This window comes from Nipponia nippon, unplaced genomic scaffold (genome assembly GCF_047370975.1).
Source record: "Nipponia nippon isolate SJK-2023a ecotype South Korea unplaced genomic scaffold, ASM4737097v1 scaffold_5, whole genome shotgun sequence".
In the NCBI taxonomy this organism is placed as follows: Eukaryota; Metazoa; Chordata; class Aves; order Pelecaniformes; family Threskiornithidae; genus Nipponia; species Nipponia nippon.
The window spans coordinates 25,482,185-25,508,169 of record NW_028262369.1 but is presented as its reverse complement, the minus strand read 5'-3'; the positions used below and the strand labels follow the sequence as shown (position 1 = coordinate 25,508,169).

The 25,985-nt window shown below is 39.1% G+C and overlaps 1 protein-coding gene across 7 annotated transcripts in view; it reads right to left on the bottom strand.

The window, feature by feature from the left end:
• Window positions 1–25,985, bottom strand: part of DAB1 (DAB adaptor protein 1) — a 171,485-nt gene that overhangs the window by 29,726 nt on the left and 115,774 nt on the right. For 4 of the 7 annotated variants that reach the window (XM_087732148.1, XM_087732147.1, XM_087732150.1 and 1 more), the window contains exons 6-10: window positions 12,878–13,009; window positions 12,166–12,285; window positions 11,529–11,567; window positions 10,127–10,192; window positions 5,491–5,550 (exon numbers count right to left, since the gene is read on the bottom strand). In XM_087732148.1, the coding sequence (XP_087588274.1) occupies window positions 5,491–5,550; window positions 10,127–10,192; window positions 11,529–11,567; window positions 12,166–12,285; window positions 12,878–13,009 (417 nt within the window). The remainder of the gene's footprint in view (window positions 1–5,490; window positions 5,551–10,126; window positions 10,193–11,528; window positions 11,568–12,165; window positions 12,286–12,877; window positions 13,010–25,985) is intronic. The other 3 variants (XM_087732154.1, XM_087732149.1, XM_087732153.1) reach the window with 1 other exon arrangement.

The following is a 25,985-nucleotide window of genomic DNA, read 5'->3' as shown; positions in this document are numbered from 1 at the left end:
ATTACATCACAGATAATGACAGACCTTGATTGGTAACACGCATACCTAACACGAAGTCCAAACAAAATAGATGTGCTGCTACCTGCCCAATGTACCAGACCTGCCCCACAGCATCAACGGATTTGCCTCTCCTGCATCAGCCAGACCGGACGGAATGCAGGACCCTCCTGAAATGCCAGCAGCTCCCCTCTAACCCCAAAGGAAGGAAAAAAAATCCCACAGATACAAGTATCTTAAGACATGACAGTGCAATGTGAGCAACATTGCTGGAGATCACCTAGCAACATCCACCGCGATTGCCCAGAGGATAACACAGGGCAGGTGATGCAGGTCACAAAGGGGACGGTACCCACACAGCAGATGGAAACAAATGGCTGATGTGTGGAGAGGGTGTTATAATAAGGGCCTCCGCCTACAGCACCAGTCTCGCTCTTGAAGACATGTATGTGACAACATCATCTCACCTTCAGGGCTGAGATACAACCTTTGGCACGGTGCTAAATGTTTCCATTATAAGCCAGCAGTAGTATCAGACTTAATATTGGTATTAAATCAAAAGGCAAACTGTGAGGAGGAGCACACGGAGCAGAGGTGCTTCCAGCACGGCACAAAATCTCAGAATAGCTAGCGCAATATCTACACTACAGATACCAGTACGTATATCCACGTCTATCTAAAAAAAATAGCAACAGCCCACTAAAACATCAAAGAAACTCATGCCACAAGCCACTATTATAACAAACTAAAATATTTTCAAACTTTGCAACAACTAGCTGTGTCTGTTAAAAATGCACCTCCCGCACCACGATGTTAAACCTCGTAGGTGGGGTTTAATTGAGTGTAACTAAGTCAGGGCATTTGAACACAGGTCTCTCTTCTAGCAAAGGTAAATACAAACGGATGGCTTTGCTGGCACAGATGGTCAGAGACTGGGTCTGTGTACTCTCTCTCTTCCCATGTTTGAAAATTTGATCCTGAAAGCCTGATTGTGAAGGCTGACGCCAATGTCACCAGTCTGCCAGTTGTTTCTGTAAAGCCACTGATGCAAAATTAGGGAAAAGCCAGAGTTACAAAGCTCTTCTCCAGACCAAATATCATAGAAAGAATTCACTTGTAAAGGATGCTCAGAGTTGTCTGGAAAGCTGCTCTGAATGACTTCATTGCCAGACATTTTGGTATGCCATTACTCCAGGGACCAACTTTCCACGTGAGCTGGTGGTGCCCAGGGCTGCCCGTGACTTCCAGACAACCCAAGGCACACTTCCTCTGACACGAGACCTAAACAAATCAGACCTTCAAATGGCACTGTAATCCCAGCCAGAATTAAAACTGAGCTTTCCCAAATGCAGCTTCCTAGTTTGAGCAGAAGGGTCAGGCAGCCCTTACAGCTTCTAGACCTGAGCACGCTCAGGTCCAGCCCAGCTTCATCTGCTCCTCCCGTGCTTTGTCCCTAGGGCAGCTGAATTACTCCCTGTCCATTCCGCCCTGGTTTGTTAATGTGTTCCATGTAGTTGGTACCAGCCAGAAGACTGCCTGCATTGTAAAGCATCAGCTATAATGTCTTGAATCTTTATACAGCAGTAAGATGAGTTGTTTGAAAGCCTTCATAAAATTGTAAGCAGATAGTTTAGACATTTTGATAAGAAGAGAAGGTTTTATTGTGATGTGATTGACAGTCTCCGTGAAGGGTATTTACAGTCTGACTCTTATTACTAAAAACACCATGACAGGTAGAACTTGATGTGGATGTGTAATATGGAGAAGATGGGAAATTATGACAAAAAGAGCTCATTAAACATTTTACTTTTTTAGAACAGTTAATTTCACATACAGAACCACAATTTCTAAGTGGAGCGTGTACCGCTTAACACAAGCTTTTTGGGGTAAGCTTGCTTTCTTTGTCTGCCTTGATGTCTATTCTCAGTGAACAGAGAATAGGAGACTTGGTCTAAGGAAGGAGCAGAGAGAAAATAGGAATGAATACAAGAAGTGTGAGTTGATACAGAGGAAGGGAGAGATACTGGGAGGATACTGGGTATCACGAAAAGTGTGTGTTTGGAGCTGAGCTGCACACGTGGCAAAGGAAATCTACAGGAGAGTAGGATTTGCTGGGAAGGGATGCAGCAAAGAGATGGGGAAATACAAGAATTATATTGAGTAAGCAATCTTTTCATCCCAACGTCAGAGAAGTGACTTGGCAACCAGCCACCACTCATAATTGAGTTCAGTGGGTACGTTCAAATTCTGAGATCCGAGACTCATTCCTTTCTGCCTCATTTGCACCATATTTACATTACTTGATATCAGAGATCATGAGGAGTCACACTATAAAGTACTTTGACACATTCTGACAAATGGCCTCACACAACGGCACAGTATTGTGCAAGCACATCGGCTATCTTGATGCATATACAATGTTGAATACTTCTGCTACATGGCACTACCAGGAAGATGCTTCATACCTTCAGCCCCAATGGGATCCCATACGCACAGAGAAAGCAATACTTGCCCAAACGGTCCTGGTTTCTTAAGAAGCTATATCTTATTGAAAACCAGTATGAATTACACTTCCCAATTTCAAAGTAACCTTTGAAAAATGGATTCTGGCTTTTTGCTTTTATGCCGTGGTAGATCTCACCCCACCTAAGCCTAACTATTTAGAAGTTATTATACTTGCAAGTCATCTAAAGTTCCTCTGCAGCCACAAAAGAATGATGTCCAGATGTACATTTATTTCCACCTGAGAGGGACACCTCACGCAGACAGGAGGAATTTCCCCGTGAAGCAGCTATTTCTCTCCACTGGCTAGAGAGTAAAGGGTGGAGGGCACCTAGATGACCACTTTAGTACCCCTCACTTTTATGTGCAGAGACTACAGATAACCTGCCTGAGAACACACCAGAAATAATCCCAAGATGGAAAATCAATCTCTGTCCAGGGAACATGAGCAATTCTGTTTGAACTGAAGCAAAACTTGCTGCATTTTTTATTAAGTGTTGTATTTATTGTCGGGAGAGAGAATTCATGGTGCCTGAAACCTATTAGGAGCTACAAAAAGTTTCTCACTTTATTCATCCATTATGAAATTAATGAAAGCAAGATCTCCTAATAAAGAAAGTGTCCTTATATGTTTAAACCAGGTAGATGAACTAGATTATTTGCCCTCAGATTGAATTTTAGAGGTTTATATAATAATGACAGCTATAAATTGAAAAAAAAAATTATGGGAAGTGTCTCAATGACAGAGAGTCTCAGACGTGGAAGGGTGAGCAATAAATCAGATGGGCAGTGGAATATTAAATTGCTAATTTTAAGAGCTATTGCTGCTTTTCTTTTTTTTTTAATACATACTAATAAGAAGGTGAAACAAAAATCTCAGCTACATATTTCTTCTCTTCTCTTTCTTCTCTTTTTCTTCATAAATTAAAGCACATAACTTGGTTGGAGAAAAAGCTCTAATCGCTTTAAATTTAGCCATGAAATAGCAAAAGAAAATTAAGTCTGCAACCAGCTTCATGGAGATGACAGATTAAATATATTTGATGATTACAGAGTAGGTTCCATATGCCCTATATCTCAGAGTCATGCTCTTTACCAGGACAGTCTAATACCAAAATGTCTGCAGACATGATTGCAAGTGTACTATACACCCAGTCACACTGCAACGACCTAAATTACAGACTATACCCAGAGTAAGTCTGAAACATTGCTGAAGGAATAATAAAAAAGTCGCAGGAAATGTACAGCAGAAAAATTGTAACACTGAACTGTATGAGAAATGAGTGAAAAATCTACAGCTATTCCATGCCCACAAACACCTTAATTAGTTATGCAACATGAGTTATTTTACTAGATTTTCCCAGGCAACCTGATGATTCCTCCCTCTTCCTAGTGGCTTATCATGAAATATTTATGGCAAGTTTTGTTTGTTTGTGCAAACCACAGAAGTGTCACAATTCAGGCCCCCGTTCAGCCCCTCCCCAGCATTTATCTTTTTTATTCGACATCTCAGTCTCTGTGCTCGGCCCAAGCTGTGCAAGTTACCACATCCTGATGTGAAAGGAGTCTCTCTTTCTGTCTCTTGAATACAGGCATTTTCCCCATGCTTACAGTAGACTGAAATTCCTGACCTTTTTCTTCGTTTTTCTCCATTCTCACAGAAATCCTCAGAAAGACTAATTTTCTGTGTAACCAATGCAATTGAACAATTTCTCGTATTTATATCACAGATTTATATTAAACAATACAAATGCATACCTTGCTGCTAAGGCATCTGTCACTCCATTTCTTATCTCAACCACTTGTTACCATTCCTTATATATTCTGGGGATAAATGCTTCACTTCTTCAAAATGCTAATACACAGAAAGGGAATGGTGCCATTTGGATACAACAGCGTATTGCCCTATTTTTTGATAGTTTAATGTCCATGCAAGGCACAGGACAGAAAGAATTAAGCTGACAGTCCATATTGACCCTTAGCCTCTTGTATACTTAGAGCACTACAGAAATAATACGTAGTGATATTGGGAAGAAATCTCCTTATGCTGATCACAGCCCACAATAACCAGCAAAAAAATGCAATACATAGAGAAAAAATTCGGCCACTCAGGAATTTGTTGAGTGAGGTCTTCTTGCACACTTAATCTTGATGTAGTTCCTTTCAGAGTTTCCCACAGCTGTTTAAACTAATGGCAACTACACGTATCACTGCCCTACTACTCTACAGCTCTTACTAAGCAACCATAGAAGTTGGTTGTATTGGAAAAATAATTGCTTTTCTATAGTGTATGTTCGGTTGGATTTTGATGTACCTTGTTTGTTTGGGGTTTTTTTCCAAATGACAGAAAAGTAATTCTAATCCAAATTCCCATTTTTTTTGGCAATATTTGATTTGAAGCTCCTTATGAAATCTTTACCTATCAGCATACTGTATTCACCAGGAAGTCTTCTGAGAGGTGTAGACATTATAGCCGCAGAAAATCACCGTAGAGGTCACAGGCAATGTTCTGACATACCTTTTCCTAATGCTACTTCTCTTGACCACAACTCTATTCAGACCTTGCCTCCCCTGCTGTTCTACTAAACCAAGCTGTAAGGAGCACAATATATAAAGTACAGCTCTGATAGAGCACACAGGAGAGAAAATGCAGCCCATGCTCACTCAGAGTGATAAGCCTTGTACAGCACTGGGTAATAGAGGCAACGATTCATGCATTAACATGCAGCAGGCTCATTGTTGACTCTTAACCACAGATAACACATCTATAAATAGTGACTTTCATGAGAATGAGTCAGAAAAGACAGAAAGGAGATTTAAGTAATGAATGAAATGGATATAAGTGACATTACAATCCTGGTTACTCTGAACCAACCCAATCAACCCACAACAGATCACGAGGAATGTACTAAATGTTACATACAATAATGAAAGTCACAGAAGCTAAGAACCACATCTTCTTCACTGCATATAAATAGGGAAGATACTTACACTTACAGGTTGACTTTTTGGCACATCATAAACACCTTCCTTCTTTTGGCTGGTAGGAACCTGCAATAGCAAATGAAAACTAAGGTCATTACCCAAGCAAGTTTGATGAAAAATAGAAATCTCCAACTGATATTTAAGTACAGGGTAGTCATTTAATACTAATGAAAACAAGAGTGGCTCCCTTTTCATTCAAGCAGTAACATTAATGGAGACAATACTGAAGAAATAAAACATCTATCTGAATTTTTTAAATCCTAAAGCCCAGTAGCGTTCAGAAATGAGATTTTCATTCTCAGTTAGGTTTGGCTGCATTAAGTGCAGGTGCACTTGGATCTCCTTCCTACTTAATTGGTTGTTTTTTCATTTTACTTGGGGGTTAGAAGATGCACATGGAAGTCATGATCATGTCAGTATGTCATCTTCCTCCATGGCAGAGATCCAGAGCAGAGCTACCGATCTGAGGGAAAGAGATGTTTGGCCTATGGCGTTAAGATTTCTTCCTTCCAATCCATTTAATAATCTAAGTCAAGTCATAACATGTACCCCTGCGGTGATGGTGCCCTGCAGCTCCTCTAAGCTGTGTTTGGTTACAATTCTGCAGTTTTGCTAAGGAGTTACCGGCCTGTCAGACTCTGAGACTGCACAACCACTCACACAGCCCGGGCACTGAAGTCAACAGCCTTGCACGGACAGGGGATGATGCACTTAAAAAAACTTTGGGTGAGTCTTTAGTTGAGTCAACAGTCATGACTGACACCTTGGGCATTTATAACCTAGTCATGTAAATTTAGTTGCTTTGTAATACTGGGCTTTGCTTATCTAAGGACTGCTGGTTTAAATACTTATAATTTGTGATTATAATTCTTTTCCTTCCTAGGAGCACTGAACATCTATTGTAAATGAAACAAGCAAAAAGAACAGTAAAAACATGCTCTACACAGACATGAATGCTCTAAGTAAATCAGTGCTACTTTTCCCGTGAACATATGAAGGTTACATTTCAGACATTAATGAAACCTCACAAGTTAACAGGAGAAATAATACTGCGGATATGACAAAAAAAGATTACGTTTTTGTTTTCTAAGACAATAAATATCTTAAAGTTCTGATATTAGAGTAGGTCTGGTTTAGGGGAAGCTGAAGGAATGTTATTTATTCATTGAGATGTGCTATCATTTCTTATTCTGTATAGTATATCAGAAACTCTCTCTACTGTTCAAACATTCTCTTGCCCACGTTTAAATGTCACAGTCTTCATGGGAAATGGTGCATCTTTAACTTGGTGCACATTGCAGAAGTTTTTCAAGAGCATGAGCACAGAACCCTCACAGAAACTGAACATGCTTTTTAAAAGATCTCTTCTATTCCTATCCTGGGAATGACTTGCTTGCCTTGGTTTTCTCAAAGTACTGTCTTCTTTCACTAAAACCACCTACAACACTAGATAATGTGGTAATAAAGTGCTCTCTTTTTACAGACTGCTAAGTGACAGTGCAAGAGCAGAAACCAAGAATGGTGTATTTAGTAAGTATTTAGTAAGTCACCGGAAAGTTTAGTCTTCATAAAAAGAGGACAAATGTGGTAAGATAAACTATTTACAATCTATCAGCAGCATGTATTTTTCTTTTCTCTCTGGAAAGTTTCCTCATTAGCCAACTTCTCCATGAAGTCATCCCAGTTTGCACACTCCTATCCACAGCTTATCATGGAATGAGCATTTCCCTGCACTATCGATCCTCCCTCTCTTACTCCAGCTTATAATTACATTAGAGAAAAGCTAATATCAAGACAAAGAAACTTTTCTGAAACACATTTTTCTCTCCCGCCTTGACACCGCCTGTCTTCCTGTTGTCTTTACTTGCCATGTATCATCACTCTTTTTTGCATTGCTACATAGACTGGGGGTCTGAAAGGGATTTCTCCTGTTTTTAATTTGATTAGCAATATCAGCAAAGGGGTACCAGCACTATTGCTGCTGACAGCTCTGGCTCTGTGACACGCTGTGAACCATTTTGACATACTTACATCTTACCAGCAATACAAGCACCGCAACTCAGAAACCCCCATCTCAGATTGACAACTCCTGATGGAGCAGAACCTGCCTCTCCATAGAGACCAATGCTGCTACATACATAACGTAACAACACCTAACAAAATCCCATCCCCACCTCACTACCATAAACCAACAGACAGGCACAGAGAAGCTATTAAGAAATCTGACACTAGATGAGAGGATTGGTACGTGCTCAGTGATCAAATCACTGCACAACTAACACATTAGAGCAACTTATATAGGCAGACAATATTAAAAGAGCAGACAGACACAGACAGTCTTTGGGGTAATGTATCAAAGAAAGGTGACAGACAGAGAAAGAATGCTTAAAAAGGAAATTGTGACCTCTACTATGTCAAAAAGAAATAAGTCACTTTCGGCACCTATCTTCCGTCTTCAGTTACCCAAGGGGTAGGAATCTTGTCCACCAAGGGAGAAATGAACTCTTTCCCTACCAGCTCTTGGTTGAAAAACCAGAACAGTACCAGAAGAAAGAAGATTTGGCGAGGCTGAAGCGAGGATGCATGAGGTTACTGAGCAGATGCATGTTTACCAAAGTGTAGTATGGGGAAGACTTTGTAGTAAATAATAGAGCTGGCAACAATTTGCATCAAACTAAAAAACTAAACAAACAAAAACCAAAAAGAGGACGTTTTCAAATTTCATTTTTAATGGACAGTTCTGAGTTCATCAAAATCTTGTAAGAGAAACAATTTCACCAGTGTAAGATCTGAGCTGTGGGAACCCAGATTTATAGCAAGCCAAGAGCTCACGAAGTCCATGGGAACTCAGAAGCTCATGGCTCTGGACAAGTCTACAGTAGCAATACTTCACCATCTGTCAATTACAATAGGCAATAGAAAAAGACTCGTAGCTTCCTAATCTTGGCATTTGCTTTATTCAAGGTGTTGCCTGTAGTAAATACAGAGAAGGACAATGCTAGACTGCATATACTGAGAGTATGGCATATTATGTATCACAGGTATTTTCTGTGCATCACTGTGGGAGAAAATCTTCATCACATCTAGACATTGTCATATGAAGCCATGAGCAATTCTCTGGTGACTTGCAGGACAGTAACAGCAGTACCTTGAGATGAGGCAAGACTTCACTATATGCGTATCATCTTCTATTTCCATTTTAAGAAAAAGAAAACGTCCAGAGACTCCTCCTGTTCTTTACGCCATTCCTCAGAACACAGTTCCTACTTCTTCCCTACCCACCAGTTTGCTTTAAGATCTCCAAATACTGGGAGCGACAACCCCATTTTGCTTGCTTCCACCAGTACTTCTCTAAAAAGTTACTAAAAGCTCCACACTTCGATGAACAACAATCAGAATTTTTTTGTCTGAATGTAGTTGTCATGGGATTTTTGTTTCTAGCATAAAACTGACAAGTAGAGTAGCAATTTTTTAGCAGATTGCTTTCCTGGAAATAGTCAAACTTTCAACACTATGCCATAGAAAATTTTCTGCCTTAGGCATACTCTCACCTTGAGAGCTTTGCATGTCTTGGTCTAGAGATGCAGAAAGATGCATGTTCTAGTGTGCGTGGTGGGGTGCCAGGAAATCAACAGAGATGGGTTAAATGAATCTTATCTCAATGACCCTGTGATGGGGTCTATAAGATGGTTATTTTATAATGTTTAACTTGCATTTTGCTTTCCCACTTAGCTTCTTTCTATTTTGGCTTACAGCTACTCTACCCTTTCATTTTATCTATTATCCTCCTACCTTTCTATTACTTAAAAAAATACCTTTCCCTTGTTTTTGTTCTATCCCTGCTCCTGTCCACCTTACAAAAGCTTTTCCTATTAGCAGATCAACCTCTAGTACAGCTAGAAGAAATGCTTAATCACTGCCTGAATCTCCTTCCCCTCCATACTAAATGATTTCCTCAAATCACAATTTTCTCACAGCATACAGAGATTTCTGTCTATCTCTAGATTTGCCTCTAGTATCATACGAAATGAATTACATTATATTTTAATAAACCCTGTACTGATCCCTTGAGGATAAATTGAATGACAAAAGATTATTTTATATTGCTTTCAATGCAATTTTTTGTAAGTGTGAAGAATGCAAGCTTGGGCTCTAACATAACATAGGGACTCTGAAAATATTTTCCCCAGTCTGGCGGATATCCATTGAGAGCTCTTAGGTTTTGCTCAGTTATCTCCTTGGTTAGCCAGAAAGACGTGCAGTACCATCAAAATGTCTTTCTAAGAATTGCTTGGATGGCCTGCCCGCCATCAGATTCAGTATCTGTTTCTTAGAATAGGTGTAAAAAGTTTCAAAAAATTAACAGAAAAAGAGAATCCGCTATTTATCACCTTATATAGTGTACTCAAAAGTTTAAGACCCTTCATAAGTCGACAAAGTTAATAAAGTTTGCAGAAGCTAAAATGACAAACAACAGAAAAATCACACTGAGACTGGCAGATTATTCATGTCATATCACCAGAATGAAATGCCAGACATTTTTGTGATGAATGAGAACTAATAAAAACGAACCATACGAAATGTACTTTACTAAATGCTTCCAATCGTTGCAATGAAAACACCGAAGTTAGCGATTTTATACCTGATAAATGTTTTCTTCCGTTTCAGGCTCACGGATTGGCTCGTGTCCAGCCTCAAACACAATGTACTATTACACCAGCCGCCAGAAAGGAAAAGTCAAAGATGAAACAGAAGGGAAAAAGGCAATTTGGAATTCCACGTAAAAACATAGACAGGCATTAAAGAAACAAGTTCAAAGTACAGGCTGGCAGCAGGACAACAGGTTTGTTGGAAAGCACAGCGTAAGGTTGTTTCATATTTCATAAACCGGCAATGAATAGACCTAAATCTCCTCTAATGATCATTAGAGCAACTTCTTAATTCTTTCTCACTAGGGAGACCGCCTGTGGCCCAATATTAATTTTCTGAAGTCAACGTGAATTTTGTCTCTTTTACATAATGGCAATTATTTCCACATATATTTATTACCTATGAATAAAAAAGCTAAATCCAAACTGGAAGAATAGGCTGGTGCTCATGTAACAGTCCACATGGCAAGAGGCTGTCACAACACTTTTCATTTTCAGGTTCTTGCTTTATTGTGAAGAGCACGAAGTAAAACTCCTGACATAAAAGCTGAATAGTAATTTAGGGCATCCTAATTCTTATCATCTTTCTTGCTGCACCTTAGGCACTGTTCAATATTCACTAATGGTTGAATCAGTTTCTTTCAGTGTGCCTCCCACTGACATGCCTAAGTGGAAGAACACAAAATCTCCAGGGAAAAAAAAGTAAACTATCATATATTTTGTTTCAGCACAAAAACATAACTATGAAATTACTTATTTTTCTTCTTCACACTCAGTAGGGTATTAGACATGAATATATTGACATATTTCTGATAATCACCTTTGCTACCAGACATTTTGCTTGGATAAAACAAGACTTAAATTTCAGATCTCTTACTAAATCATAGCCCAAACGCCAACAAGGCAGTGTGTTATAACATCAATTCCACTGTTGTTTTTTTTCAAAATATTCACCCTCTGCATTAAATTCTGGCCTTACAGAAGCCAAAACCAAAATGTCAATTTATTACTATCAGAACAAGATGTCACCTTCCTTATTCTCAAAGTAACTCCCTTTTCAGTTAGAGTTTGTATTAAAAATGATGACAAATCTCATTTGGAAACTTAAAATCTGGACTCACAAGCCACATTTTAGGAAATATTTATTAAATACTTCTATTTCTGTATTTCTATACTCTAACTGAAATATTCTATTCTATTCTACACAGACATATTGTGCTATTACTTACAGATTAATCTCTAAATACGCTATTTTCTGTAAAAATCTTAAAAGTTTCTCAGAAGACCTATCTCAGTAAATTTCAAAACATCTTGTTAAAGGTTTTGGCTGTGTTTCAAGATAACATATATCTAGTCATTTCTGAAACTCCAAGGCCATACAGCTTCAGAAATTACCTGGTATACAGGATCTTCTACATCTTCTTCCAAAATTGTCTACAGCAAAGTAAGAGGACAGGCAGTAAAAGCAAAGAACATAAACAGTAGAGATAAAAGAACTGTATTCAGAAATTAAAGGACAGCAAAGAAATAAGCAAAATGGGCAGGTAAGTATATAGCTTTCTTTCTTTAGTATACAGATAAAGTCACATTCTTGTTCAAAGTAACTTTATTTAAGTTGCATCCGAGTTTAACAATTTGCACCTTATTTGATTTGATTCAAATACACACATTGAGAAGTATATTGAATCTTCCCTAAAGTATTAGACACTGTTAGCAACCTGACTTACAACACACTGACCTTCATTAAAGTTTTCCTTCTGAATTAGAAGAAACACTATGCAGGAAATGAATAAATCATTTCCAGTTGCTAAACATGTTCATCATACCCCAAGTGATAGCTTTCATCACTGTTTAATCCTACTTCTGAGCTCATGATGGCTGTTAGGTTCGTATTTGTCCATTTGAAGCTAGCACTGTTCAAACCCACTGCTGTTAAGAAATGCTGAGGGATGCTCAGTGCCTTTTTGGAGCAACTTTGAGGGATACTTCAAGCCATACTCTTCTTGCCAGTAATCTAAGCTTATGCGTGTACCTGGTATACCGCTTGCTCACACTGTTTATCCTTTTGTGCCTTTTTTTCCATTTCTTCCCTTTGTTTCAGTTCATAGATGAGCTGAAACAGGTCTCGCAAGTCCAGAATTACAGGTTCAGCCTACAGAAGCAAAAACAGGAAAGAGGGTTTCTATATGGAAAAATATACTCCTGTTATCCCATCCTGCCGATTGAACAGTTATAGCATCTCCACAATTGGAGAGAACTTCATACAGAATTAGTTTCCACCTTAGCATCCAGGCTCTGGTTAATTTCTGTCAAACTAACTATATTTGCAAATTAATAATAATTAAAATTATGAATATAAAAGGCATATATATGAATATAAAAGCATATTTATTAGTGGTTTCTCAAACAATGGCATTACGGTAGACTATATGCAAAATAGCTATTTGGTACCTATTAGATGAGTACAGGAATATAACTAAATGTATCTGTATCCAGTCTAGTTTAGTTAGAAAGGAAAACGGTAACTAATTATAAAATACATAATGAAAAATCAGAAATAGTGAAATATATTCCCTTCTTCCACAGCTGGTTTCATTAATTTGCTACTTAACATCTAAGCAGACACTTGTGACAAGTCTAGCTCAAACATAAACAATACAAGATTGGCCTCTTGAACAGCTTCTTATGAACATGGCTTTTCTATTGAGTTACACTGTAGAAAATGACAGTGATCTGATACTTACTGCCTGGGCTGTTTTTATTGCCACAAATCTGTGATTTCCCTCCTTTCCACATACATATCCAAATGCTCGATGGTCTGTGATATCCTTTGCGATGTATGAAATTTCATGAACTGCATGGTGGTGCTGTAGTAGCTATTAAAGAAAAACACAGTAAGAAATATCCATCAAAATGTTCTATTAAAAAGCTGTATAATTTCTCTTTCATCAGTGCTTTACCTGGATCTCAATATACCTATGGAATTAAAACAAACATACATAACCTGGTATCAAAATCAGTATCTGAACTCTTTAAGCCTATTCTCTTTTCAAAATCTAGCCAAACTTTACTTGCTTTAATAATTTGACTAAAAGTTTCAATTGAATCTTTTTCTTGGTATCTTTTGGTGAGATATAATTCAATAGAAAATACAATGTTCCCTAGTTGCTACCTGCACAGCATCCTAGGTGCAGAATCAATATTTGTAGGTATATAAAAGCGGCAGCAGCAGCTACCTGTAGCTTCATACAGGGTGACTCCGAGGATAGACTGATCTGCACGGGCTGCAGAGATAGAGCTGAGATACCCAATCTCTCTAAGAATCAGCACCAGACTTGCTTTCTCTCTGCAACACAGCATCAGCCAGCAAGCGATACTTCATTTAAAGCATAACAGAACTCCAAAAATTTATTTCTCCCAGAAAATTCATGGAAATGCAATTATCCAACTTGAAATCAATGCTAAATGCAAAAGATCACATTTTATTTAAAATCCCACTTTGGTTAATTGTAATAATAAAAAGACTCAATTTTGTTCTAAGTGTATGAGTGAAACTCTCCCCAGAGCCAGGACATGAATCTGAGATTCCTATAAGCATGTCTTGGAGTGCCAGCACCTTTCTTGCTTTGGCCTAAGTAGCATTTTATTACCGAAATAATATTTATGTATTTCTACTTAAAATAATGTCCTTGAAAAGTTTATCTAAAACAATCTATTAGTTCAAATTTCTACCTTCTGATATATTGACCTGCTTTTATATCATCTAGGGATCATGCTATTTCTGAGAGCAGGCAAAGCCTCACAAAGAATTCTTTTGAGGTCCAGATTCCTGCTGGTTTTGAGAAAAGCACATTTTGAAAATCAGCATGGTACCCAGGCAATCTCTAAACAACCAGTTATTTTTAGAGTTAAAAAAAAAAACAAAACATTTTAAAATTCAAAACAGGAGAGGATGTGTGTGTATAGAAGCGAAAAGGCTGAGCATGTGCAGGGCAAGTGACAAGCAATGAGACTTCTGTAGAACACAGACTGAAATTTAAAAGGAGAGGCAGCACACAAGACAGATGACTACATATAAAACAAAAGACTGGACATTTTTCATTTTCATTTCACAGTAAATGACTCCTAACTTTCCAAGATCAAGATTGCTTGCTCGTAGGAAAATGGAAGTGTTGCCATTGACTTCAGGCTGAACATGGCTAAGCTGAAGGTGTGCTTCAGAATCTCCCAACGTGTTAAGCGTTCAAAATTAATGATGGGATCTTACTTAGATAATACAGGGATATTGATTTATTAGGTTTTTCTGAAAACCAAGTTGCATGCTATCTGTTACAATGAAATGAAATGTTCCCATCTCTCTATTCTGCATATGACAGGGAACGTTATCTCTGGCTTCTATTAAATCAAAGTTCTTTGACATTGCTTTATTGATTGCGAGAGAGCGTTTTGCACTGAAATTAAACTGTGATCAGATTCCTTCCTGATGGAATTAAATCTGAAGATCATTCTACCATGGAGAAGTATCACCCACAATGTAAGACAGCAGATGGAGACACTCCAATTTATTTGGGAACCCTCATTAACCGTTCGAAAATCATTAAATTTTTAATGGTTATGATATTTTACAAACTGTATCAATAGATGTACGAATTAAGTAAAGGTGACTGCAACATTATCCTTTCACATATTTTACTATATGGAGCATTTAGCAAGAGTATTTCATTTGTTTGAGGGATACCGAGTTGGAACGTGCACATGAAATGCAACGTTGCATACACACACCTGTACTCAAATGTACATACAAACACTCCTTCGAACCTGTGCTTTCACAGCCCTCGATTCATCTAATGTGTCCTTTCTACATATTCCAATACTTTATTCCAAATATTAACGAGTGCCCGATTCTTTGCTCATCGTAACACATGACTGTGTTGCAGTCAGCAGAGATTTACCACCATAAAAAGATCAGAACTGCAGCCTTTTTGCAAATCTTTGTTTTAAGGACACAGCCTGCCTAGTACCCCACAGAATCCTTCACAGCAGCGAGACATGCACTACAGTAAAGGAAAGCAGAAGGGACAGCACAAGGAGAAACACCATCTCATCCAGCCACCCAGCAGAGACTTACAATTGAGGCTAGCTATGAATATATGCTCTTTGCATGTTTTGACTAGATCTGCCTCTGATGCATTCACATGGATTAATCTGTCCCATAAAACGAGACCAACCAATAGAACTGTCGTCTTTATCCCTCAGTTTGTAACTGTGCACATGTAGCCACCCTCTCGACACTCGATATGAACAGTCCTGAAAGGAAATGAAACAAAAGCCACACAAAATTGCTTACAGCAGAACTACTGGTCAGTGCTCAACAGTTTATATTCACAAGCTGATCTGCCCCTCTTTCTCCCCAGCTTCTTTTTTTATTTTTTTTTTTAATATCTTCAAGGTTTTACCATGACTTAATCCTGTCTCTAGTGTGCCAGAAGCACATAAAAGAATTATTTCATAACTCAGGGATGTTTATGACACCCCCATATGCCCATGCTGATGGATTTCATCACACACTATTTGATGCTTTTACTGTATCTTTGCTGAACGCTGCTATGAGCCATTTACCAATTCATAAGTGAGGTATCAAATTGTTTTGGAGGGCTGCAGTACGACAGAACAAATTATAAAGAAGACTTAATTTGTATTATGGTTCAATACAGTCAATTAAATATTGCACAGATTAGAAAGTAATTTAACATTTAAGCTTCAGTTGTTAAAAAAATCCACTGTACATAGCCTCCAAATTATTTTAGGTCTCCTGTGACTTTAGTCACTGTTGCAAACATTGAGGATTTTAAATGGAAGCACAAGTAAGGTCTTAAACTGGGTAACTAAGACAATCTTGTGATGCACAAGTCCTTCTTTTTAGGCTAAACATGATGTCATTATTGTATTTTATTCATACACTATAAAGTTTTTTCCTGGTGTTAAACTTAAAGAAGTCCAAAATACCCACCTCCACCAAGGCTGCTGTCTTCCCTCTTCCCCTTAAGTTTACTCTGGTCTCTCCCACTAGCCATTATTTTCTCTCCTTTTCTCTATTCTCTACCCTGCTTCTCCTCTTCCCCCAGGTTGCTCCCTGTACATCACACTGAATTGATTTAGCTGCCTCTGAGATCTGTAGCGTTTCTAATTTCCCTCAGGCTGCTTGGCACCTATCATAAATTTTTTCACCCCTTATCCTCATCTTGCCCCTTTATTTCCATGCTGTAGCCTCCAGTGCCACTAAATCAATTAAGTCAATCAATTAAGTACTTGGAGGGTCCAGCAATCATGTCAAATATGTGAGTTAGATGGCATGAGAAAGTCACTGCTTTACTATCGCTATTTCTCTTTTAATGAGGTTGTCTATTTAGTGGAGCCTGGGGCACAGTGTTAAGAGCCACAACAAAAAAATACCCTGCAAGCTGCAAAGCCTCCTATAAAAGCTGCCCCACCGAAAGCAGGAAGCATGCACCATACAATATTATAGCTATATGGACAAGTTTCACAGGGATTTAAGTTGCACAGCCTTTCACCTTGAATAACTAAACGGTGAGCCCATTTTCAGATATGAACTGACAGCTCCGCTGTTGTAATTTCCACACTATCGATACTGGCATGTGGGTGACAAACATGGCCCAAGCATCCTCTGCATTTCTATTCCTGTCTATTCACTTCTATCACATTTGACTAAGCAATAATACATTTTGTGTGCCACTTAAAGCTCCCCAAACATCAAAGTTACCCATCAAACTGCAAAATCCTTAATGGATTCATAATAAAATAACTTTATGAGCTATAGTTTCAGTCATACTGCTGTCTACATGCAAGTCCCCCATACTCCAATTCATATTGTGATTGCTCAGTAGCACGTTAGGATATCAGGCCCTATATGTTTAAGACGACTACGGAACAAATTGTAGAAAATGAACCTAATGTGGAAAATTACAGCAATGCCTTAACAACAAGCTTAGCAAGCCAGAAGTGTAATAGTACATTGACCATTATTTACTGCAACACATTAAGTGAAAACAATGAATTGTAAAACAGGTGAGTGGTTCTGAGATGAATTTTATCTCATTGCTGCAAGAAACATCAGAGTGGTACAGATGTGCGGCCAGCTCCTCCCCTACACCTAGCAGGCTGCTGTGTTCCTTAACAGTGCTCAGGACGTGCATACTGCGACACTTTGTCAAATGTTCTTCATGGCATTTCCTTACAATTTGTGTTTGGTTTAGCTGAGATTTGCAGGGATCGTGGGGACAACAACTGGTCAAAAACATTTTTCTAATTGCCTGTTTGTGCTGCAATGCTTCTCTGCTGTTTTGTTGAAATGCACTTAGTAGAGGTGGTCCGGAGCTGCTCAACTCCATCACAAACACCCCACATTTCAAATAACATACTTAAGGAGCAGACATGAAACACTTAAGTTCTCTACAGCTGCAGATTCAAATCCCAGACCTGTTTTATAACTTTCAGGCACAGTCAGAGAGCAGTCCGCTGCACGTAGACAACAACAACAAAAAAAGAAGCACACAGACATCTGAAACAAACACCTCATCAGACCATGCTGGCATGTTTTTTTCCTTGGTACCCATTAATGGCACATGGATACCTGTTAAGCAGTTGTGAATCTTTCAACTTCCTTTCACCCTAGAGTCCCATTTCAACAGGACAGTTTACAGACAGTTTGGGGAAAGTCACCAATCTCAAATATCAATGAAATGGAAAATGAATCAGTAAATCATATTTGCACCACAAACTTTTCCATGTTGTTTTCTGGAACTTGGCATTTGGGTGGCAGATGGGGTGGCAAGGCATCAGCCTACCAAGATATGCAGGGAACAAGTAGATGGGGGAAACGCAACAAGCCTTCCCCTAACCACTGCAAAAATTTTCAGTTTAGTGTGAAATAGTGAAGAGGAGGCAGCTTGGTATGTTTCAGAGCTACAGTTACTGATGACTCCAAACTCCCTGTGAACTACTGCTGGACACAGAGAGCAAGGGTGGTGACAGCTCATCCACCCAAAAAGCCAATTGCTCCCCTGCTGCCATCAGTGCATTCACCCACAGCCTTTCCCCTGCCTCCCTGGTGGTTCCTGAGCACTCAGCACAGTATAAAAACATTTCACTGGCATTGTGGGTGTTGCTGAAGTGTAAGTGAAGAGACAGAACTTGCAGGTTGCTGTCAGAGGCAGCTAAATTCAACCTGATAAGGCTTTCCAACACACCTTGTGAATTTATCACCGCTGCTGATCTCTCAATTAGTGACAGACTGCTACAAATCTGCTGCAGTCTCCTCTGCCTCCACTGGGCAGGTGCTTTTCATTACCTTTTTTCTTTGCTATTATTTTGGCCCATCTTCCAAAGATGAATACAAAAAATTATTTGGAAATTCTTTTGGATTTTGCTCCAATTGGTCAGAAAGGCAAGAGGGGAGCAGTTCATCCAGGCCATACAATACCAAAGGGACATTTGAGGAAAGGAGGAAAAACAGTGCTCACAAGAGAACAGTTGTAGAAACCGTGTCTAAACAAAAGGCAAATAGGAAACATCATATTTTGAATCTGACAGCCCTTTCCTACCATGATGAGTACTCCAGTTGCATGTCCGTGGGGAGAGGACAGTAGAATAAACAATATGTAACACATCACAGTAATTTGGCTTAAATGTGGTAGTGGTTGGTGTAGGTAAACACTTGCTAGACCAAAAAATCTGTTATATAAACATTTGCTACAACACATGGAAAATTTCATCTAGTTTGATCTAGAAAAGGAAGAGAGCAGTATGGGTTAAGCTTAGTAACTTATCAAAATACTGAATTCCTACTAGAACAGAAAGTAGTCTTGGAACAAAGTATCATTTCAATTCAGCTTTCAAAAATAAATGTCACATATGAATACCTGAAAAGCAAAACCCACTAGAAACCTCTTGCAGTTGTGAAGACTTCAGTATTGGGAAGCATTTCCAGGCACTGGCCAAGACGATCAGTTTTGATCACAAACTGAACATTCTACCATGGAGTGAGAACTGAACCCTTCCGCTGAAGGAGATGGAACATGTGCTACATACTACACAGCAAAAATGAATGGTCCAGCCCTGAATCTTTTTGACCCAAAGCCACTCATGGAGTTCGGGATGAGCAATAGGTTACGGACTTTCCGTCTGCAAAAAAAACCAAGAATAGGAGCAGAAAAGGAAAATTTATCCGCTAGAGTGTCCTCCAAGCCTGAAGGGACTTCTCAGATGGCAGCCTTTAAGCACGTCTTCACAATGAGAAGAAAATAAATCTGTCTAATCCCTGTGCTTCTTCCGTACACACTGATTTTGCAGACAATAACCTAAAGAAAGACTTTTCCAAGTGCCAACTTCTAAAAGCCGTTTCACTGCACAAGCTTTGCAGTAAGAACACTTGGCACAAAAAGCACACTTCCAGATTATATGCAGATCAAAGCTTGGTCTATGTATCACAAAGGGGCACATAAAATATGGTGCTGATAAAAAAAAGAATCAAGACCGATTTAGCCCCAGTTATCACAGACTCAGTCCCTCCAGGGGGTCAGCAGTCTAGCTGTGACAGAGCAAAGCACCCCAAAGATGTGTAAATTTAATTTCCTCTTAATAACAACAATAATAATACACTCTTAAGAGCCATTCTCTTCCTGCAACTGAGGAGACCGAAGCAAAAAACAGATTATGTGACTTCCCAAGCTTACACGGCAACGTGCAGCTGAGTCAGGAAGGACGAAAGTCCTTCCTTGAGCATAATCCTATGTGTAAGGATAAGTACATCTTCAAGTCAAATGCTAGAGTAAGCTCAATCTGTACACTCCAATTCATCCTATATAAAGGCAAGCACTTAGTCAAAGTACCCCAGGAAGGAGCCTGTTTAGTGGGACTCAGGGAGATAGCTTAAAAGGGTACTTCAGCCTCAGCTAAAATCTGAATTAATCCTTACCATTTCCTTTGCTTGATGAAAAAAGTATTCTGCTACTGCCTGTATCTTACCTGGGGAGCAAGAGCAGCAAATTCTTAAGAGAGCAAACACAAGTGTCCTTGTTTGTGTCTCCTGTGATAGGCACATGCAGCGGTGCTGGCCTGGAGTTGTCCTCACCCGAGACCCCCGGCATACACCACGAGTCAATGAAGTTGGCGGGACTTAACTTTGCCAGCACAGCAGTCTAATTGTGATGAATGGATCTATGATATTGAACTAGCTGGATGTTCCAAGAACCTAATTTGTGAAAGAGAACACCAGTAAGGTAATAAACTTCTGTCTGGCTCTTATAATTTGTAATAATGTCTGAAAAAGACCAGATATGAATTTAGTTATTGTTTATTGTCTTAGGAAGCAAATGCTAAGTTGCTCATGCAGAAGATCCATTTATTAGATATATGAATTTGGAAAGGAACAAAACAAAACTGGAATGCACACATGGCCAGTTTTGTATCTTCACTTCAAAGGTTTTTCAATTTTTTATTGTACCAGGAGTGAAAGTAGCTAGCTAAATCTAAAAGCCTTGTCCAATTACTATTAATCCCAACTTATATTTTAAACATGTAGTTGCAAATATTGTTCCAGGACAAAGAAAATCCTAAAGGGCAAGGAAACATTTTCACAGAGCTTTGGAAAAACAAATGTGCCGTGATGCTGGACCTCCCATGAGTCTCATACTGTTTTCTTAGTGTTTCTGCATCAGACACAATCATTGTTTTATCAGGATGGTTAAAACAAAGAAGGATTTGCACAATACCAAGAAGCAGCAAACCTGATCCTTGATACAAAAGTCAATGGCCTCAGTAGGCCATAATCAGCTCAGTAATGCAATATGGCCCTACATTGCAACTGTATGGGATCACCTATAGACTACAATGCATTGTTTTACCTTGCCATCTCACTATTTCAATGTGGTGTACAAGTAACAATACTTGCCTATAAGGATATTATTTTATTCTTTGGGATAGCAGCTGCCAGTGGCCACTGCTGGGTTTCTGAGGCTGTAAAACATCTGTCCGAGTGTACCTCCCCTTAGCCCCCACCTTATCACCTTCTGCAAAAAGGTCAGTAGATCAAAATACCCATAAATATGCCAATATTGCCCTGTACTCCCAAGCCAAAGCTTGCATACAGCCTAAGTGTAGCACCTCTGACCATGCCTTGTATTTTTTCCTGATATACTCTGAAGTTTGTAAGACTCCTACTGATTAAATCTTGAATTTGAGGGAGCGCAATATTCAGTAATGAGACAGTCAGTTCATTACAGTATCACTGAATCTCTCCATATTTTTGTTGTGTTCATCTTTATAGCCTATGAGTGTCTTTTGAGAAGCCTTTACTTTTACAGGGTTCTTTTTTTCCTTTATACCAATATTCCTCAGCTCCTGAAATGCTTTTGTTTTACATGAACAGCACAAGAAATTCCTTCATACAGCTCCTAGGAGTTTTGGAGGTAATTTTTTGGCTTTAACTGTCTCAGATCTTAACTGCTTCAGATTCAGCAAGCATTATGAGCCACCCTGTTCTTGTATCCTGTGATTTGAAAAGCTCATCAGTGAAAACCAGCTTCTGATTCTCTTCATTTGTCATGCAAACCCTATAAAGCAGAGCTTGCAAAGATCACAAAAATTCCACTCATACTGGCAATACTAAAATTTAAGTTGCACTGGATAGTCATCAAACAGCAACTTTCTTTAACCGTAAATCTACTTCCATAACATTACAAACTTCTCTGGAAAAGGGGAAGAGGGATTTCTTTTATATTTATCTATCTTGTCTCCCAGATACTCACACGAATTTAATAAGACTTTAAAGGGGGCTGAGAGAAAGCACATGTACAGAGAAGAATAAGAATAGAAAAGGACTCTATGAATTCACAAACTGTGTATAACAAGTATGTCATGTTCATGAGCCAATTGAAAATGAAAGCAGAAAAGTTGAGAAGTTCACACGACACAATGTTTTATATCTTTCAAATACAAAAGTGATTTCATAATCAGAAATAAACCAAAGCATACAAGCAAGAAATCCTACCTATGTTCCACAACAATGGATTGGTTTCCAGTGGCACAATATAGAGCTGGACAAAATCCACTCAGCTCAACTCTTCATGTCTAATGGCTTAATTTTCTAGTGGCCACCACATAAATATACAAGTAAAGGAGATGTCCTGGAAAGTCCCCTACCACAGGCATCAGTTTGCATATGAGAAACACTTGAGTTTACCTTTTCTGCACCATAAGCAGATAAGCCTTTCATCCTGGGGTCACCCTTCTCTACTACGACATTTTCTGAAATACATTATCATGAGAAATCCTCCTGGTTCCCAGCAAAGATGTCTGAGCTGCTGGATATTTTTCCCAATGCAGAACTGGCCTTCGAAGCAATGGCCAACTCTTTTGAAAAGACTAAGGAACAACCTCTATCAATATTGTAAGATCTCAGACTATTCCATAACTGGAGGTGTACAGTCACAGAGCATTATAATGACACCTGTGTTGAAGGTGCCTGAAGGCTGCCGATGAAGGCAGTGTATCTGCAGGTTAGCAAAAGATGACTCTGGAGCGATGAGCTTTACAATTCAGAAACAGTATCATTAACTACCTATCCTGGTCATAAATACCACGCTGGCATTTCATGCTATTTTATTTTCAGTCTTCCTACAGAAAAAGAGAGGAAAACACTTTATTTGAGTTACAGTTGCATGTATAAACAAACTTCAGATAATCCCATAAATGTGCCACTCCTTCATTTGTTCAGGTCCCACAACAGACACTTAACCTAGGATATAAAGCATCCGTAGCAACATGACAAGTGTGTGCAGTACTTGAGCCCTAAGATAAGAATAAAATAAAATGTAAAAGGCAAACCTCAAAAAAAAAAGAACAAAGAACTTGCAAGTAATTTTTGGCTTGACTTTGGTTGCCTCCTGCCCCGCATTATCCCGAGGTAGGAATTTCTGGAGTCACACTCAGTTGGTGCTTGGCACATTGTGTGACAACAGTTCTACATTTCAACTCAGCCAATGGAGAATATTTCTAAGTTCTGCCCTGGCACCTTCCAAAAGGGAGCCCTAAAGCTCCCATTTGCACATTTTAATGCCCAGAGTTGTTTCTTCCCTGCCCATTTTCATGTAAAGCAGGCCAAATGTTTGGTTTTAGTCTTCTCCTGCTAATTGAAATCTCCAAAAGCAAACTTTGATTAAACAGTCTGCACGCAGATGTGGCCCAGCAGAGAGCATGGTTCAACTACACTTACTTTTCTCTCTCCCTGTCTTGCTTTTCTGTGCTGGCAGTGGGTGTCACACAGGGTCTGCCTTTCAGAAAAGCTGTCAGACAGTGCTGCCCTCACCTTTTACTTAAATGCACAAAGTACAGCCTTTCATAGCTTTGATGCATGGATGCTGGCTTGTTTTCTACTATTTATTCCTTTAGTTCTCCCCCACCCTTTACAACTTCTGTGCACAGCATGTCTTCTATTTCTCTTCTCCTAATCAAAACTGAACTTCCTCATTACTTCAATCTCAGCACTGCTCAGCACTAAGTCTTATGCATGTACAGGTTACCCTCTCACGTGCTTTACACTTTAAAATACTTCCAAATTCCTGTATCATTCACAGGAGCACATTCGGTTAATTAGAGATCCCATAAGGCTATAAAACCTTCTACAAACGAAGTCAGCCTTTTTAAAAGAAAGGACACAATCAAAAAAAATTGGATTCAAATCTGTATTTTGACTACCTAAAAAGAAAAAAAAAATACTCAGAGCTATGCAGAGCAGGGGCTAGCAGCCATATGCAATATTTTCAGATACGCAGACTTCTCATTTGCTTTAAATGTCAAGGCACTCGAATTAGTGCTCTGCCTCACCTGTTTCACAACGCTCCCTTTAAAGTCTGCAAGAATGTTGCTGCTTGCTTCGCTGGGAGTACAATGATGCAGAATTAGGATGGGAACCACAAAGGATTAAAAAGTATTAACATTAGAGATAGCTAGAGTCCTTTAAATGCTGCTTTTTCTAGGGGAGTGCTACAATTTAGGGATACATTAGGCACTGCTGTAGTTCCACGATTACCACCAGGTGCTGGGTAGCACAACAGGAGATGCTGTTCCAGCCCTTAGGCTCTGCGACACACAGTTGCCTGCATGCTGAGCATGCAGTGCATAAACCAGAAAGGTTACGAGTACAATTATTTCATTTAGGAAGACAACTTTTATGAACAGTTACTTATATATTAGGCAAAGATCTACTGGTATCTGAAGTTTATTACTTATTCAACTGAAAGAGTGGGATAAAAGCAGGTAGTTTGGTTACTGTTGACAAATAAGAGCATCCAGTGGAAACCACTGTCTTTCCTCCTCTTCTTCCACAGGGCCACTTATTACATACACTAAGTGGAAGAAAAGGCATTTACTCGTCCCCCTGGACTATCAGATTGAACAAAGCCCTTGCTGACTTCCCTGTAAACACAAACATGTTCCTGAGGGCAGAACATCATCCACTGATTTTATTGCCAATAGAGATCTATTACTACCATCTCACAAACTCCAGGTAACTTTAAAAGTAAACCTTCCTGTAGTTTCCCTCTCCCATTACATTGACAGCAAAGGTCATCTGTCTCCCTTGCATCTGACCCCAGCAATAGGAAAGGTTAAACAGCCTACAAGTTAGCACAGGAATTCAGAAGCATTGTTGGTAGTATTGCTATTACCAGGGCAAACAGAAAATTGCAGAGCAGCCTACCAGATAAAATGCACTGAATAGGAAGGAAAATCACCAGCACACCTGGGGCGTAATGCTTCCCAGCCATCTCCAAGAGGAAGGAACAGCAGATTTCAAAGGAGGATGTAACTTTCTGTTATGGCACCTGCTGAAGGTCCCCCACCGCTCTCCAGGGAGGCTTCAGTGCATCTCAGCCGCCTGCACTATTATTATGTCAGCATTTCTCTTGCTAAATCCTTTCCAAAGCGATTTGAAATCCAGCCATTATAATTCTGTGTGTGCTGAAAACGGGCCTGAATTTTTTTTTTAGTGTTTTTTCTTTCATTTTTCTAGTTAATGCATTAACCTGGCTTAAAAATATCAGTACTTGCAAACAACTCCCCTGCCTCAAGCAACTCTGTGTTTTGGGTGCTCTTCTAGAAGGCAAAATCACAGCTGGAGTCAGTGGGACTACAATGTGGCTTTCATATTCTAATTTATTTATCTGAATCACAAAAGGGTAGTGATTACAGGAGAAAAAAAAAACAATATAACTCTACACTTTGAGTTTTCTGCTCTGGGACAATACCTCACCAGAGGGATGCAGTGCAGCTCCACTATGTAACGGGATCCATAACAACAAATGTTTTTATAACCAGAAGTTGACTTTCAAGTTTTTAGTAAAATTCACCCCAAATTCTGCTTAAGCATACCAAATTTTATAGCTAAATGATATCGGAAGTGTTTATATAGTAATTTTTACTGCAACAGCTCTATAGACAGATACCCCCACCATATGCAATGGCGGCCAAATGGCAATTGGGAATATCCATATAGTGAGGTTCCCCATACCAAAACACACAACGCATGTAGCAGTACCTCCCTTTCTTAAATCCATCCTTGGGTGCTTGGCTAAAACAACAGGAGGCCACATACAGCCAAATGAGGCCATCGCTGAAGTCATAAAATCTTATTTTCTGCCTTTTTGAAAGCAATTCAATTTTTACCCTTTTCACACTGAAAAATACAACTACAACAAATTCCCACAAATTATTTTAGTTTGGGTAAAATGTCTGGAATAGCTTTATTTTATCTTCATGCCAATTAGTGTCAGAAAT